Genomic DNA, 15,429 nt, shown 5'->3' with positions numbered 1-15,429 from the left:
AATGTCCCATCTGGCTGCAGGACAGTGGGGGCTTGGTGGAGATGTGCCCTTGCAGCTGCCAGCCCCAGGGATGCCACATGGACACTCTAGTCATGCCAACAGCCATGTCCAGCAGGGATACCAGGTTGTCATCCTCAGTGTCTCTATGTGCTGCAGAGCTCCCAGGCTGCCTGAGGTTTTCCCCTGTGGAGTCAGGGAATGCCAAGGCAGACAGCTCTGCAAAATCTCAGCATCTGATCTCTGGCCCCATGCTCCAGGTACAGACCTGATGCCTTGGCACAAACATGATGACATGATGCTGGATGGGACCTTCTGTCCGGGATCCTGCTGACTGACATGTGCTGCCTGATTCTCAGAGGAGGCATTCCCACTGCCACTGCTGTGCTACAGGGCTGGGCTCAGCCCCAGCTGACACGCTCGCAGCGGGAGCTCTGTTACGGCATCCGTGGTGCCCTGGCAGGCTGTCAGCCTGCTCCGAGCCTGCCCAAGGAATGCCGAGAGCGAGCCGCTGGAGTGCGGCGTGCCAGGGACACCAGGCTCAGCTCTGGCAGGAATTGCCACTGCCACCATGGCTGAGCAGGAAGGTGCTGGCAGAGATGGGTGACAGCATGGCAGGGGCCAGCTGTGTCATCTGCAGCAGAATAGTTATCTCTTAAATTTTCTTTATTCCTTAATTTCCTCGGCCCTTTGCTCCTGTTCCTCCTCTCTTCCCCTCCCGCTTCCTGCTCCAGGGATGGAGTTGAGAACTGGAGACACAAAAAGGTGAAAATTACAGGTTGAGATAAGAATTTACTGAAAACAGCAATGAGATAGAGAAACTGAACAATAACAATATTAATAACCAAAGTGTACAAAAAGAAAGAAGGGTGATTTACATGCAAAAGGCTCACAGAGCCTGACCCAATGTGATGTGTTGTGACCACAGCTGGCAGCACCCCACCCAGACTGCTCCATCACACTTGCTCCTGACTAGAAACCATGTCCCTTCTTCTCAGAAGTGACAGAGTCCCTTTCCCCACCCTGGCCATAAATGTAAGATGGTATCGAATGTCTTGGCTATGCCCCTTTCCACTGATTTGGGCCGAAACCAGGACATATGCATTTTCTTTGCTCCCTAAATTTGCTGGAGCTCTGTGCTCATTAATTGCTTAGTTTTAACACTCACCCTCGGGAGCAGTAATCCCACCAGGTGATGGTGCCAGGAGAACTGGGGCAAGTGCTTGTGCCAGGGCCAGTAACAGTATCTTCTACCTGCTGCCCTTTGCCCTGCAGGAATGTGGGATTGGAGGGATGGATTCTGGGCCAAAGAGTTACTGGGACAAACTGGTCCCATTCTGAAGAAGTCGAGCTCCTCTTTTGCCCTGCATTGTCCCTGTCACCAACTGATGGAGGGGCCAACCTCATCTGATGGGCCAAGTCCTTGCTAGGTCCTGTCTCCATGTGCCACCAGACCCAGCATCTCCAGCTGCTCCCAGGGGAATGGTGCTCCCGGCCGTGAGTGCCCTGGTGCAGCGTGAGGTGCCATTGCATGGCACTTTGGGGCACGGTCTGGCTGGACCGCTCACCCACAGGGCTGGGGGCATCCCCAGCTGCCACAGCCAACCTGGCCTGTGCACTCTCCATGGGGTGGTTGGTGCTCCTGCCCCACCACAGGCTCTAGAGCCCCAGAGCTGCTGGGGGTTCCCCCTCTGAGTGTTGGGGTGGGGGCTGGCCCTGCTGGGAGTGAAGACCACGGAGACCACCTCTGCTGATCTAAGCCACAGGTCCACAATGTGGCTGCGGCCAGGAGCAGCTATAAACCCCCCGTGGGAAATGGCTGGGACCCAGAGATGGGATTGCAGAGGCAAAGAAAGCCAGCTGAGCACTGGCCTGGAGCGCGGGGACCCCGATCAGAGGTATCTCGGAGAGGTGTCTGTGGGGGAGGCAGGAGGGGATGGGACTACAACCACATCCCCATCTGCATGTCAAGCCTACAGCCATCTGGCTGGGCAAGAGCAGTGGGAAGTAACTCGGAGGCCACTGGGTGTGTGTCAATGAGACTGTGAGTCCTGGTGAGGTGGGTAGGAGACCCCACCCCCATGCTGCCTCCGTGGACAGGTGATGTATGAGAGCATGAATCACCTCTATGAGGACCTCAGTACTCCCCAGCATTGCACCCAGCCAAGGGGCAGGGTCACCATTTCTTCATCTGGGAGCAAGAGGTGGGTAGGGAGAGGGAGGAGCCCTCATCACAGCAGAGCTGAGTTGGATCCTCCAGCACTGACCCATCAGGAACAAGCAGGACTGGCAGCGAAGTGGGAGCCAGAGAGGGACTCACTGAAGCCATGCAGTCACCATCTTCAAGGCTTGCAAGATCCCGCTGGATGAAAGTCTGGGAAAGCTGGGGCTTGTTGTGGTGAGGGGCTGAACTACAGACCTTCCGAGATATCTTCCAGCCTGAGTTATCCCGGGATGCCTTAGTCCCATTCACCCTCTCTGCAGCAATTCCTACTACTTGCCACAAGCTCAGCCCAAGCTCCCAACGGACTGTCTGTTGCAGATGGCTGCTAGTTCCCAACTTTCCAAAACGCGGCTAAGGCCACATCTCTTCCTATTGCTGAGTTTCAGATCTTAAAATTTCCTTGGTGAATGGAAAAAAATTAAGAAGTGTCTTTTCTGGCCATTATCCAGTGCTTGGCCCCTCAGAGTGGTGCTTGGGGCCGCTTTTGGGCCATCGTGCCAGGAGTCCCTGTGCCCACAGCCCATAAGACTTGTACTCCAAACCTTTCCCCGGCTCCATTGTCCATCTTTGGACACACTCCAGTACCTCAATGTCTTTCTGGCAGTGACGGGAAGTACAGAGGAACAGTCACTGCCCTGGTTCTGCTTCACTTAATTTTTACTTCAGTTTATCTGCCTGCAGGGACAACAATGTGGCTGCAGCCTGAACAAATGTCCCCAAACCTCCTCTTTCCATGGGGGTGGCACTGGAGCACTGGAGCACTTTGGTCACACATGCAGACCTGCCAGAGCACCCATCATCCCAAACACCCCCGGAACAGCTGTCTGGAAGCTCTCATCCTGATGGCAGGGGCTTGATGGAGGATCTGCCTCCCGCACCCCTCATCTCCCTGACGTCACTGCAGGTATGGAGGAGGGTGCTGAGGCTGGCGTGGTCCATATTGACCAGGCCACAGCTGGTGAGGTCTTTCCCTGCAGGAGAAAGTGGCGGGATGGGATGAGCTCAGGGATTCCTCCAGGATGCTGCCGAGCTTCCCCATGTTGGGCCTCCTCGTTCTCAGACAGCTCATGGAGCCTTAGGCTCTGAACGGCTGCACACACCTTCTCACGTATGTCCTGCCTGCGTGGGCCTCACCCTGCACCTCTCCTCTGTACCCCTTCATCCAAACCCTCTCACCCTACACACACCCTTCCTTTACACCCCCCATACCCAGCTTCCATTCCATGCTCCAGTGTCCCCCACATCCCTGTACCCATCGCCTCTCCTCTGTCCCATTTTCACATCTCTTAGCCCTCTGCATCACCCTGTGCACTCCACTCCTCTTGTGCACACCCTCGCTGAGTCCTTGATGTGGGTGCTGCTCCCAACCTGCCTGTCCCGCTGCTATGTCATCCCCTCTGCCTCCCTGCCAGCCCCCGGAGCCTGGCTCACCACCCATCCCTATTGCCTTCATACTGGCATGACGTGGGATCTCCTCTCACACCAGCCTTGTCCCCAGGACCACTCATGCTCCTCCCTTGGCTGCAGGACACAGTCACTTCCAGCCCCCCTGGCAGAGATGTCTCCCTTTATTCGTAAGTTATATACATGTAGATTATAAAACATACACATGAATAGACATTTTAAAAGGACAAGATAAAGATTAAATAAACACTGATTTAAAAATATGATTTTACTTTATTTCTTAATGGTACCAAATATACTTTCTTCCTGCATCCTAATGGGTTGTTCTTTGTACCCCCAGGGTGCATGCACTCCTCTTTGGAGACAGCTGCTCCGGAGAAAGTGGGAGTCTCCCATGACTCATAAGTCTGAAAGCAGGGATTTATGATTCTTTTATCCCTGGCAATGCTGCTCGTCCTTTCAGCAAGCTCCGCTGGTCCATATTGTGGTGTGACCTTGCCTATCAGTGTCTCAAGTTAGTGAAGGCTAAGCACAGACTCATGGTGCCCAGCCCTTCCCTGCTACATCCTCTCTTGCTGCTCATAACCTCCAGAGGTGCATTCTCGGCCAAATACTAAACCAGCGCACCTGGCATGAGTAGTTGTGAATTCTCAGGTTTCCCTGGCTGTAGGAGAGCAGAGGGGTGGCAGATTGTTCCAGGTCATCCCTGCCCTGGGAACCATGGGTGGGAAGGGATGGGAAATTCCCATTTTACTTCCAAAGGAGCTGCTGATTTTGTAGGTGTCGTAAAATCCTGGTTCCCCAGCTGGCCCTGCCTTGTTTGTGTGCTCTGGGAGGATGTGGTGCAGCCTCACCTGAGTGGATAAGGCACGTTGGGTTCCCACTGGGAAATCTTGACTCCATCAGTCACAAGAAACTAGTTCCCATAATTTCTGCTCAGTAGGAGTCTTACAGGGTTTTACTTGTAAAGCAATCCCAACCCAGCATTGGGTCAAGGTCCAGGGAGAACACATTTCACTGTATCTGTTGTCAGGTGTCCCTGCACACACTGAGCAGGGCTCACAACATCCTTTCCCATCACTTTATTTATGACCACCAAGTACCATCCCCTCAGCTCCATGTGCTGGGACCCCCTGAACCCTTCCTGAAAGCGCAACATGAACCAGATCCATCTGCTTTCCCACCTGCACTCCTGCTTCACTGCCACTATTTAGCATGTGGAAGCAGCTCTCTGTACCCAGGATTAATTTTGACTTCAAAAACTATAAAGATCAGTCCACTGACAATGGTTTTTCTATGTATACATATGAAGAGGTCAATAACTAATCAGTCTCAGGTTTGGGGGTGAAAACTGGAATCTTTATTGAACAAGTGAAATGCAATACAAGGGTCTTGGGGGCAGGACATGTTAATGAGGAGGATGGGTTATGCTAACTAGGTAATGGATTGTGTTAACTGGGAGATTACACAATTTTCTGCTACAGTTACACAGTTGGTTAATATTTTCCCTTAGCTAGGACCACATGGGGGGAAAAAGAATAAAGGGGTTTCTACATGGTCTGATAACGTCATCACAAAGTCTTTCCATATCTTGCTGCAGGAGACAGGCCAATCAACATAGTTAAATATCAATAGGTCTTGTGAGGAAGGTCCGCAGAGTAAGGCGTTCTTCCCAGCTCCTGCTGTCCATGGCCTGCTACATAATCTCATCAGATCCTTCTTTGCTGATAGCTGAGCCCCGGATCCCAACATACATATTCCATTGCATTAAGGGAAAGACATCCAGCTCTGCAGTGTCTGCAAGTCGAGCCCAGAAGAGATCATCCAGCATTAACCAGGAGTGCAAACAGCTGAGCATTACTGCTGTGCTTTGCAGTGTTTCACCTCAAAAAGGACTCTGCTTGGGAATAAAAGCTCTTTCCAGAGAGCCTGACAAAACCCCTCGTGTAGATAAATGATTAAAAGAAAAAGGCTTACCAAGGGCACCAGCACATCAAAGGCAACATATGGACAGCCAGCACAGCTTATCCGTCTGGGCAGTATCTATTTCTTAGGCCTAGTCTATTCCAGAGGACACTGTGTGCCATCCTTCTGCCACCCCTCTGAGAGAGTGAAGAGCTGTGCAATGGAAGGATGGTACTGTCCTAGTTAGGACAGCTGAGAACAGTTCATCATGGTATGAGTGTAACCCAAAACTGTGTATTCTATAGCCTTCCATGCCATTTCCCAGAAATTGTTAGCAGTAGAGGCCTGTGAGATAGGAAGATGTTCCTGTCCTCATACCCTTTTATGGAATTCCCCACTCTGAGGGAAGGACTGAGCATCCTCATACCCTTTTATGGAATTCCCCGCTCTGAGGGAAGGACTGAGCATTCCTGCCTGAACTGGAGCATATATAAACTTGGAGTTTTGGAACCTTTTTACCACTCGTGGGATCCAGAGGAAGACTGCAGCTCACCGCTCTCAACCAGACTGAGACCACCACCCTCAAGTGGACTGCAATCACCACTTTTGACCAGACTACAATCACCACTCTTGACCAGACTGCAACAGCACTCTCGCCAACAGGTTTTCCCCTCACTTTTTTTTCCTTTGGACTCAGGGGGCCCAAAGAACACCACTCTGTTCATGCCCCAAGGTGCTGGGTTATATATTTGGGATTTGTGGGTTAAAACCAATTGTTTGCCTGTATAATTGTACTTATTGTATTATTTTATTAAATTGTTATTCTGACTTATAATCTCTCTTTTGAGTTGAGTTCATTTCCCCTGCTGGTTTACCTTTAAACCAGCACAGGTACCTGGCTCTTGGAATGGGATGAGACCCAGCTCACTTGCTTCGGACCATACCTGCAGAGCTGGGCTCTCTGAAGCTGGCACTGGGAGTCCGAGTCAGCGGTGTGGGGGCTTTCAGTCACAGAGGCAGATGATGCTGTGAATTAGGGACCCAGCCCCCAGGTTCTCATGGGTAATAACGTGTCTGAGCGTTGGATGTGCTGGTAAAGGGAAGCGAGAAGCTGCCAGCTGTGCCCTCACTGGCACTGCCTGACTGGGAGCCCCAGGCTCTTCCTGTGTCTTGGGTCACCAAGAACCTATCCCTGTCACAGGGAGGGTGGGGGTCGCTCAGCAGTGATGACTGCACCCTTGGTGGACGTCTGTAAGACACCCTGGTACAGGGCTCTCCTGATGGCCCCTTTGACCTTGCTGTTTCTCAAGCTGTAGATGATGGGGTTGAGCATGGTGGTCACAATGGTGTAGAGTAGGGCAAGGACCATGTCTGTCTCCTTGGAGCTGCTGGAGTGAGGCACGAGGTATCAAATGGTTCCAGTCCCTGTGAAGAACAGGGACACTATGGCAAGGAGCAAGGTGCAGATGGCAAAGGCTCTCTGTGTCCCTGCTCCCTGTTCAGGACAGCTCCAAAGATGTGAACATACAACACAAGAGTGAGAAGTAAAGAGCCCATCGCAGGGGTCTCAGCCAGAGTGTACAAGGCGGCTGTGCTGAGGGCAGTGTGGGGCTGCAGGGGGCCCGCAGCACAAAGTGGTTGCAGAACAAGTGGTCGCTCACGTTGGACCCACAGAAGGACAAGTGGGCTGGGGGCAGGCCTGCATCAGAGGTGAGAAGGAGCTGTTCAGCCACCAAGCAGTGACACACCCTCTTGCTCATCAGTGCCAGGCAGTGGAGGCAGATGGCCATGACTGGTCCTGAGCCATGGCAGCCAGCAGTGGCACCCAGAGCCCCCAAAGCCAAGGAAGAAGTACATCTGAGTGATGCAGACCACAAAGGAGGTGGTCTTCTGTGACGAGAAGGAGTCTCCAAGGATCTTAGGGAGGGGCGTGGCAGAACAGTAGATGTCCAGGAAGGAGAGGTGGCCCAGGAAAAAATACATGAGGGAGTAGAGGTGCACATTCAGCGGACAAGGGTGATAATGAGCAGGTTCCTCAGCACCACCACCAGGTAAATGAGTGAGAAGAATGGGCAGGGGGTTATCTCTCCTCCATTGACACCGGAAAGTTCCAAGAGAAGGAACATGGTGGGGGCACTGAGACGTTCCTGCTGCAGGGGCTTGGGGCTCATCTACCAGAAGAGCTGGAGATAAGGACAGGTAGAAAGAAGGGAAGTGCTCACCCTTGCCGTGGGGAATCACCAGCCCTTGGATCTGCTGTGTAGTGAGCTGCAGCTGTGCCGCTGCCCAGGCACTGCCCACACCTTGATCCAGAGGCGTGGTGGGAGTACAACTGTGGGGGCAGGTGGCAGGTCTGAGCCCATGGGGTTTCAATCCTTAAGGCAACTCCCAACTCTGTGTCACCTGAAGGACACCAGAGAGAGCTGGGACCTCACCTCTGTGATCAGTAAGGATCCCAGGGACTGTTAAACAAGACCAGACGAGAGTAGCTCCTCTCCTCCTTCCAGGTTTCCTGACCTGCAACAGGAGATTGGTCTAAAGATCCCACAGGTTGGAGACTGCTTGAACAGCTGCTGCTGGAAACAAATAGTGTTTACACCTTTAGTGAAGATACAGAAAGGTCTCCTGCTTGCCCTCTCTGTCACAGATCGTGGAAGCAGACCTCAAAAAAATAAACAATGTTTATATGTAGGACAGAGAAGATTCCTTCTGGCCAATACTGCACTGGGGATGTCAGCTTCATGTTCACCCTGAGAAAACAACACAAGGGAGGGACCTCTGAGTGTCTGAGAGATCACAGGAGGACCAGAAATGCGGTTCCATCAGGCTTGAGGATGGTAAGGAAAAGCAGAGATATTAGCATGCAGGAAAAGGGAAGACTCTGGGTCTAATGGGAAGCTGGAGCTCAGGAGTAAAGGAATATGAGATACAGATTTTGAGTGTGAATCTAAAGCTTGGAGGAGGAGCAGCCAGGACATGATCAGCCATTCACAAAAGCCTGCAGGAACCTGCTGTTGCTGACTGAGCTATCACCAGGTCCTTCCAGAGAGAAGGGTGGGAGCATCTCCTAGGAGCCAAGAGGAGGTGGATGCCAGGCTGAGAGGATTAAGCACCTTCAAATGACATTGCACTCCGAGAGGGAACAAGGACAACACTGCCATGCTGGAGATGTGCTCCACAATGCAGAGGGCCAGGGTAGGCTGTGGGTTTGTCCTGGTGCCCAGCAGTTGGGTGGATGTGTGTGATCAAGGAGGGAGGAGGAGCAACCTCAGAAGCTCAGCTGCTCAGGCTGTCTGAGCACCTGGGAGCATCCATGGACTCAATCCAAGGAGGTGTGCCAGCAGGATGGGAGAAGCCTTCAGGGATGTGATGCCAGGCTTTGAACCACAAAAGGAATGAAGGTTGGAGGAGAGGCGTGTACTCTACTTGCTAGTTTGGGTTGTGATGGAGGAGTAGAAGCTGACAAACAAAAGTGTAACCTCAGGGAGACGGGAAGGACCTGGGGGATAAGAGCAGCTGGGAGAGCGGTATGGGCTGGTATCTCCTCTGGTTCATAGGAAATATAACAAACAATGCTGGCCTTGTGCAAAGATGGTGTAGAGTGTCTTGGTTTAAGGACAAATTTTGGGGTGGGAACTTCAATAAAATGAACTCCTTCCCCTTTTATTTCCTACCAATACAGAGAGACAAAATATGAGGAGATATAAGTTAAAAAATAACAGTTTACTGACAAGGAATTAGCAGCAGCCACAAAGATACAAAGGAATAGGCTTACCCACAAAGAGGGGCATTCACCACCCCATGTGGCCCCCCTGGAACAAAGGGGAAAAAATGGCGGAGGGTCCTCCCTGCCCCCCTCTGCTCAACCAAACAAAAAAAAACAATGCAAAAAAGGGGCAAAAGCAAAAAGCCAGGAAAACTGTGTTGCTCATAAGAAGCTATACTATTAAACTGCCCACTCTATGTCACGTTCAGGTCTTGACTGTAGCAGTGGCGTTAGTCTGGAGCCTCTTTGTTCCCTGCCACGTGCTGCCTCCGGCACTGGTGCTGCCCTGCCTGGCGTGACTGGGCAGTGGCCAAGCAGCAGTGGCAGTCCCAGGCAGTGGTGGCAGTCCCTGGCAGTGGTGGCAGTCCCTGGCAGTGGTGGCAGTCCCCGGCAGCGGTAGCAGTCCCTGGCAGTGGTGGCTGTCCCTGGCAGCGGTGGCGGTCTCGGACAGTGGTGTCAGTCCCGGACAGTGCTGGTGGTCCTGGCATGGGCGGGTGGCAGTCCTGGGAGGCCGTGCTGGTCCCACACAGTGTGCCTTATGTCTGCCTCACTTTTGTTTCTCCCCATCTGTGGCGGAGGGTGAGTGGCAGTGGCGGTCCAGGCGATGGCAGGGGTTCCTGGGACGGGCAGCAGTTCCACGTGGACTCCCCAAGCACCAGCCCACATGGTCCTGGAGAAGCACAAGAGCTCTATTTTCCACCGGGCCTTTTTCTTTTCCCCCTGCCCAGCTCCAGCAGGGGTGGGGAATTCATTCTTAAAGAGACAGTCCCTCCAAAACCATGTTGGAAAAGGGAATAAAATAAAAAACCTCCTGTAACCATGACAAGAGCAACTCAAACTACTCCATGAAGATTCCCATGGCAGCAGAGGTTCCCAGAGGTCAGAGAAACAGCTGGTGTGACCAGGGTAGAGGTGATGGAGGACTCAGGAGGGGGGTGTAGGAGTGGGAGGTGAGGAGAGAGGGCAGCACAGCAAAAAACATTGAAAGTCACCATCAGATCTTCCTGGACCTAAACTGCCTTGGAAAGGAAGGAAAGGGATGTCTGCCTGGATGGTGCAGATCTCCCAGCTAGCTTGGGGTGAGGACAAAGCCCTGGGAGGGAAATCCTTCCAGGAGGAGTGGAGGTGCTATAATCACAGCCTTGTCCGCAATGGTCATTCCAGACATCCTTGGATATGAGAACAACATAATTTTTCACCAGAAGATGCGGTAGGGGTTTTGTACCTGTTCCTGAAAAATAGGTTGTTTTTAGAAGAGTTATCTGGGAAAACAACTTCAGCTCGAGTAGGCATGAGTCAATGCTCTTTGGTGTAAATGGGAAGATCAATAGGGGAAGATTGGCGGCTGCGGCTGTGAACAAGCAGAAATTGGGAGAAGTAAGGTGGGCTGGTGTTGGGAGAACAAAGATTGTGTGTGAACAATTTTCCCTGCATTTCTGTAGGCCTTGCCTTGGTATGGCTGGGTGCAGACAGTAAAAACTGCTGCGTAGCTAACATGGCTTCAAGCTCTGAAGCTAGAACAAAGAAGGCTCCCTGCCAAGGTCAAGGAAGAGTCTTAGAAAGCTAAACAAGTTTTTTCATCTCTTATGGACACCTGCGATGCTCCAATTAACACCGGACAACAAAGTATGTTTCTCTTATGTATCCAATGCTGTGTGAAGAAGAATCACGCCTAGGGGTGTAGAAACAGTATATAATGAGTATCCTTCTTGTAATAAATCGGACATTTTGTCGATCATATTGGTCTGTGCACAATTTGTCTATATCCCCTCCGCCGATAGGCTGGTTCCTGCAGCTGGGCAGGTTTGGGAGGTTGAGCATGCAAACAGAAAAGAGAAAGGAAATACGCAAACTGCAGCTAAAAATGTAACCGCAGCCTTTGAGTTGGTTTATTGAAGCAGAGGTGGAGAACTACATGGCTGGCTCGCTGGGAAGATGTCACATGCACAGACCGAGCACAAGACCCCTGGGTAGGGCACCCATGCCCAGCTCCCTCCCTGTGCCCTGTGACCTCTCCAGAATCCAGGGCGTTCCAGAGAGCTGGTGTCCCCAGGACACCACCACAGTCTGGGCTACCAGAAAACCAGGTTGGCTTCTCTGGCCCTGGTTGCTTTACTGGGAGGTGAAGAGTGCAGAGGGATATGCTCTCCCCCACAGAAACTCCCCAGTCCACGAGCCATGGCAGGAGGAGATGTCGGAGGCACTGTCTGAGTGGGATGCAAGTGGCATCTTCATTTCATTTTCCGATAACTGTAGGGCTTTGCAATTACATCTGCTGATCTGATAGTCATTAGGGAATGATCAGCCAGTCATTGGCAGGGGCTGTTTGCCTTTCTGCTAATTAAATTGCATTTGACTTGCAATCAAATCTAATGAGTCAAGTGAGCTTGAGGTAGGCTTAAGTGAAGCACAGGCCAGCTCCACAGCCTTGCTGTGCACGGAGAGCCACATCCTGGAACTAGGCTGTGGAACAAGTGGATGAGGGGCATGCCTGTAGGGGGGCAGCACCACGTTTGTAGTAGAGGCAGGACTCCTGCCATGCTGCCTGCAGGCGAGCTGTGAGGCTGTGTCCTTTGACACGTGTGCCAGGCACCCCGGTGCTCATCTGGCTGCTGGGCTGCGAGAGGGACAGCAAGGACACCCACGGCTGCTGGTCACGGGAGAGGGGCAGGGAGCAGAGCAGGCAGAGATCCCAGCATAGGGCTGACTCCTCCATCCTAAATCTCTTCTAACCTCAAGCACTCACCCCACACAGCTGTTGGGGACACTGGTAACTCAGCACCTGCACAGCTTGACAAGATGCTTCCTCTCTTCATGACAGTGTGTCTGGTAGCACCAGTGGCTTGGGAAACCAGGGTGATTTCAATGTACTCCTGGGTGCATTTTGAAAGGGGAAAAGCTCTTCTGGGCTCACACCCACCAGATCCCAAGGCCATTGGCACTTGGAGAACCTCATGGTCTCACTCTGCAGCATACAATGCAGATGGACAACACCTGATGTCTGTATATCACTGGAGTGACTCCTGCTGTGGTGACCATCCCACCAGCTGGTGACAGTGGTGCTGGCAGCCATCACATGCAAAGGAACGTCCAGGAGGCTCTAAGACATGGCTGCTCCAGGCGGGTTGGTTGGGCACTCATGGGTTCAGGGTTTTTTTTGGGATGGCTAGGAGCCCACAAGTCCTGAGCAGCAAGTGGGACCTGGTTCAGGGGCCGAAATCAAAGCGTCATTCTCATGCCAACCACTACTACTTTTAGAACCAGAGATGATCCCACACAGTCACATTTCATCTTCAAAAGAGGAAAAAATGAAAAGCTGAAAGGATTAACTATCACATATGGTACAGAGATTGTCTGGAAAGATCAGCTTAGCTTCCCTCTGAGCACTTAAGCTGATATTAGCAAATATAAACCCTAAAGAACATTGGGAAGTCTAAATGGAAGCCAGCATGATTACAGCAACTTCAAGAAGCTGATTAGAAATAGCATAAACTTTAACTTACTGAAAGCAGCCAAAGGCAACAATGTAAGACAAACAACAAAGACATCAGAATTCGGTGCCTTACTGCTCTGCTCTGGGGAATGACATCTGCACCTTCTTCAAAGGCTTTGGCAGCAGGAATTTAACACCAGAAAATGTTTAAAGGTAGCTAGTTAAATTCAGAGTGAGTATTCAAAGAAAATAAGGTGATAGAAAACCTGCATCCAGGTGATAGAAAGCTCTGCATCCACCCTGTCCAAGGAGGAGCTTTGCTGGATTCCCAGGATGGACGATCTCCTCTGCAAACACTTGAAAAGTTCTGTCCTACCAGTGCAGAAGGGCAAGCGAGTAGTAAGACTGAGGAGATGACATTTCCAGTCAGATATGAAACTCAGACATCACTGCAGCTTGCCACGTGCCGCTTAGACTCCCCTGTGATACCTCTAGTTTTCACCAGACCAGAAGCGAACACGGCAGCCTCTGCAGAGGTGGTCAGAGCTAAAGGATGACACATGAGTAGGTCTCCTATGTAATGTGGAAGATACGAAAGCTGTAATTAATGCCAGACTTGGTTGATATCTGGGCAAAGTATGTCACAGGACAGACTAAATCCAAGTTTTGCACAGAAAAATCACACCTCAGAAATACACCTCTCTGGAGGAGTCAGTGAGACATGGGTGTTGGACATTCCCTGGTCAGCTGGAAGGGTCTTTATCAAAGCTCACAGGAGACAAGCTGCCATAGGCCAGAGAGGCAGATCTCAGAGGGATAAATCACAGAATGGTTCAGTCTGGAAGGAACCACAGGGGGTCATCCAGTCCAAACCTCCCTCCTCAAGAAGAGTCCCCTGGAGCAATCACTCAGGATTGTGTCCAGACAGGTTTTGAGTATCCCCAAAGGTGACTCCACAACCTCTCTGGGCAGCCCATACCAGTGCTTGGTCACCCACACAGTAAACAGTGGCTGAGAGAAAGGGAAGAAGGTCACCCAGGGAGGCCACTGTGCTGACTGACAGATGTCTTGTAAAAGATCTCATCCATGTACAGCAGGTGCCAAAGGGGGCAGCATGAGGAGACATTAGGAGAAGATCAGGGAACAGAAAAAGGCACCATGTAAACCTCAGCTATACTCCCACCATTTCAGTGAGGTGGAGGTCCGGGTCTGGCCAGGCAGCCCCAGCTGGGACATGGCTTGAACAGGAGAGGGAGAGAGAAGCGTGAGAGGAGCAGCTGGAAGGACGGGGAGGCTTGTCAAAGATTTAAGATCTGGAACAGCATGAGGAGCATGAATAGAGCAGATGGTCTTGCATCACAGTAGCCATGAGCTGCAAGTCTCAAACTGTTCCTCAGCCATCAAAGGCTGACCCAGCACCTCCCTTGCCCCAGCACCCCTCTGCTCTCTCCACCAATGTTTGGGAACCTGGTGCCTGGTCTGATCCCCACTGCACTCACCTGGTCCCTGCCAGCCATTCCCATGGTGTGCTCCCAGAGACCCTGGCTGAGAAGCTGAAGATGGAACCACTACAACAAGCCAAAGGGAGAGCAGCGGTGGGTGGTAAAGCTCCTTGCCGCAGGATGCCACCAGGGAGCCTCATCCCAGGAAGTCCTTAGAAATATTCAGTGAGAGAAAAGTCCCTTGTTATCAGATTGATGACATCTGGCCAGGTTTGCTGAGGGGATAAAGGAGCATTGGATGAGCAGTGAAGACAAGGACAGGCTTGAGGGACTATGGAGAGGTGCATGGGGACCCACCACCTGCTCTGCATGGCAGGAACTCACACCCAAAAAATATCTGAACTGTTGGCCTGTGTGCTCTGGGGCATGGGAAGAGAATAGACAGACAAAAGGAGGAATAGAAAGTGCCAGTGACAAAGAGCAATTATCTCACTGCTCTCTGGCAGGTGATACCTGCATGCAGCAGGAAGGAAACGTTTGGGTGGAACATGATGTGGAGACACTGGGACTCCCTGTCACACAGAGCCCGTGGCGAAGGGCATTGCTGGCAGCAGGATGTTTTCATCTGCATCAATGCATGTACCAAAAACAAGCCTGGAGGCAAAGTTGCATGTGGGCTGGGCAGTCCTAGGAGTGCAGCAAATGCTGAACTGTTCCAATCCAAACTGCTGGGGAGAATTCCTGCTGGAAACATTGGGCTCCTTCCCAAGAGGGAGGAGATGGCACTGGGTTGGGAAGTCCCAGTGAGGTCCCTTGTCTTGCTGCTGCTGGGATGCATCCCACTCTTGCGATCCTCAGAGTCAGGAGAGACAATTTCCCAAATGTAATTTCTTGTCTGTGGGAGTAGGAATCAAAAAAGAGTGTGGATTGGAAGAGACTTTAACGTTCATCTCATTCTACTACCTGTCCATGGATGGGCAGGGACACCTTCCACTAGCCCAGGTCACTCCAAGCCCCGTCCAACTTGGCCTTGGACACTTCCAGGGATGGCGCAGTGTCCTAGTTAGAACAGCTGGGACCGATTCATCACTGGATGGGTGTAGCCCAAAACTGTGTATTCTATGGCCCTCCATGCCATTTTCCCAGAAACCTTGTCAAGGGGGGAGGGGCCTGCGAGGTGTGGGGGGGTGTTCCTGTCCTCATACCCTTTATGGAATTCCCCGCTCTGAGGGAAGGATTGACCATTCCTTTTATGGAA

At 51.8% G+C, this 15,429-nt stretch overlaps 1 protein-coding gene across 1 annotated transcript; it reads right to left on the bottom strand.

Moving 5' to 3' along the window:
• Positions 1–6,725: 6,725 nt before the first annotated feature.
• LOC103759674 (olfactory receptor 10A7-like) lies at positions 6,726–7,701 on the bottom strand. Its single transcript, XM_018074133.1, is given in 6 exon segments — positions 6,726–7,048; positions 7,051–7,137; positions 7,140–7,322; positions 7,325–7,351; positions 7,354–7,539; positions 7,542–7,701. Coding segments are annotated over 6 exon segments (966 nt in total).
• Positions 7,702–15,429: the final 7,728 nt, after the last annotated feature.

This window comes from Manacus vitellinus, unplaced genomic scaffold, assembly GCF_001715985.3.
Source record: "Manacus vitellinus isolate BGI_N305 unplaced genomic scaffold, ASM171598v3 scaffold_27_pilon, whole genome shotgun sequence".
NCBI classification, from domain to species: domain Eukaryota; kingdom Metazoa; phylum Chordata; class Aves; order Passeriformes; family Pipridae; genus Manacus; species Manacus vitellinus.
Note: the sequence above shows the minus strand (reverse complement) of the source record. Positions and strands in the feature narration are given on the sequence as shown.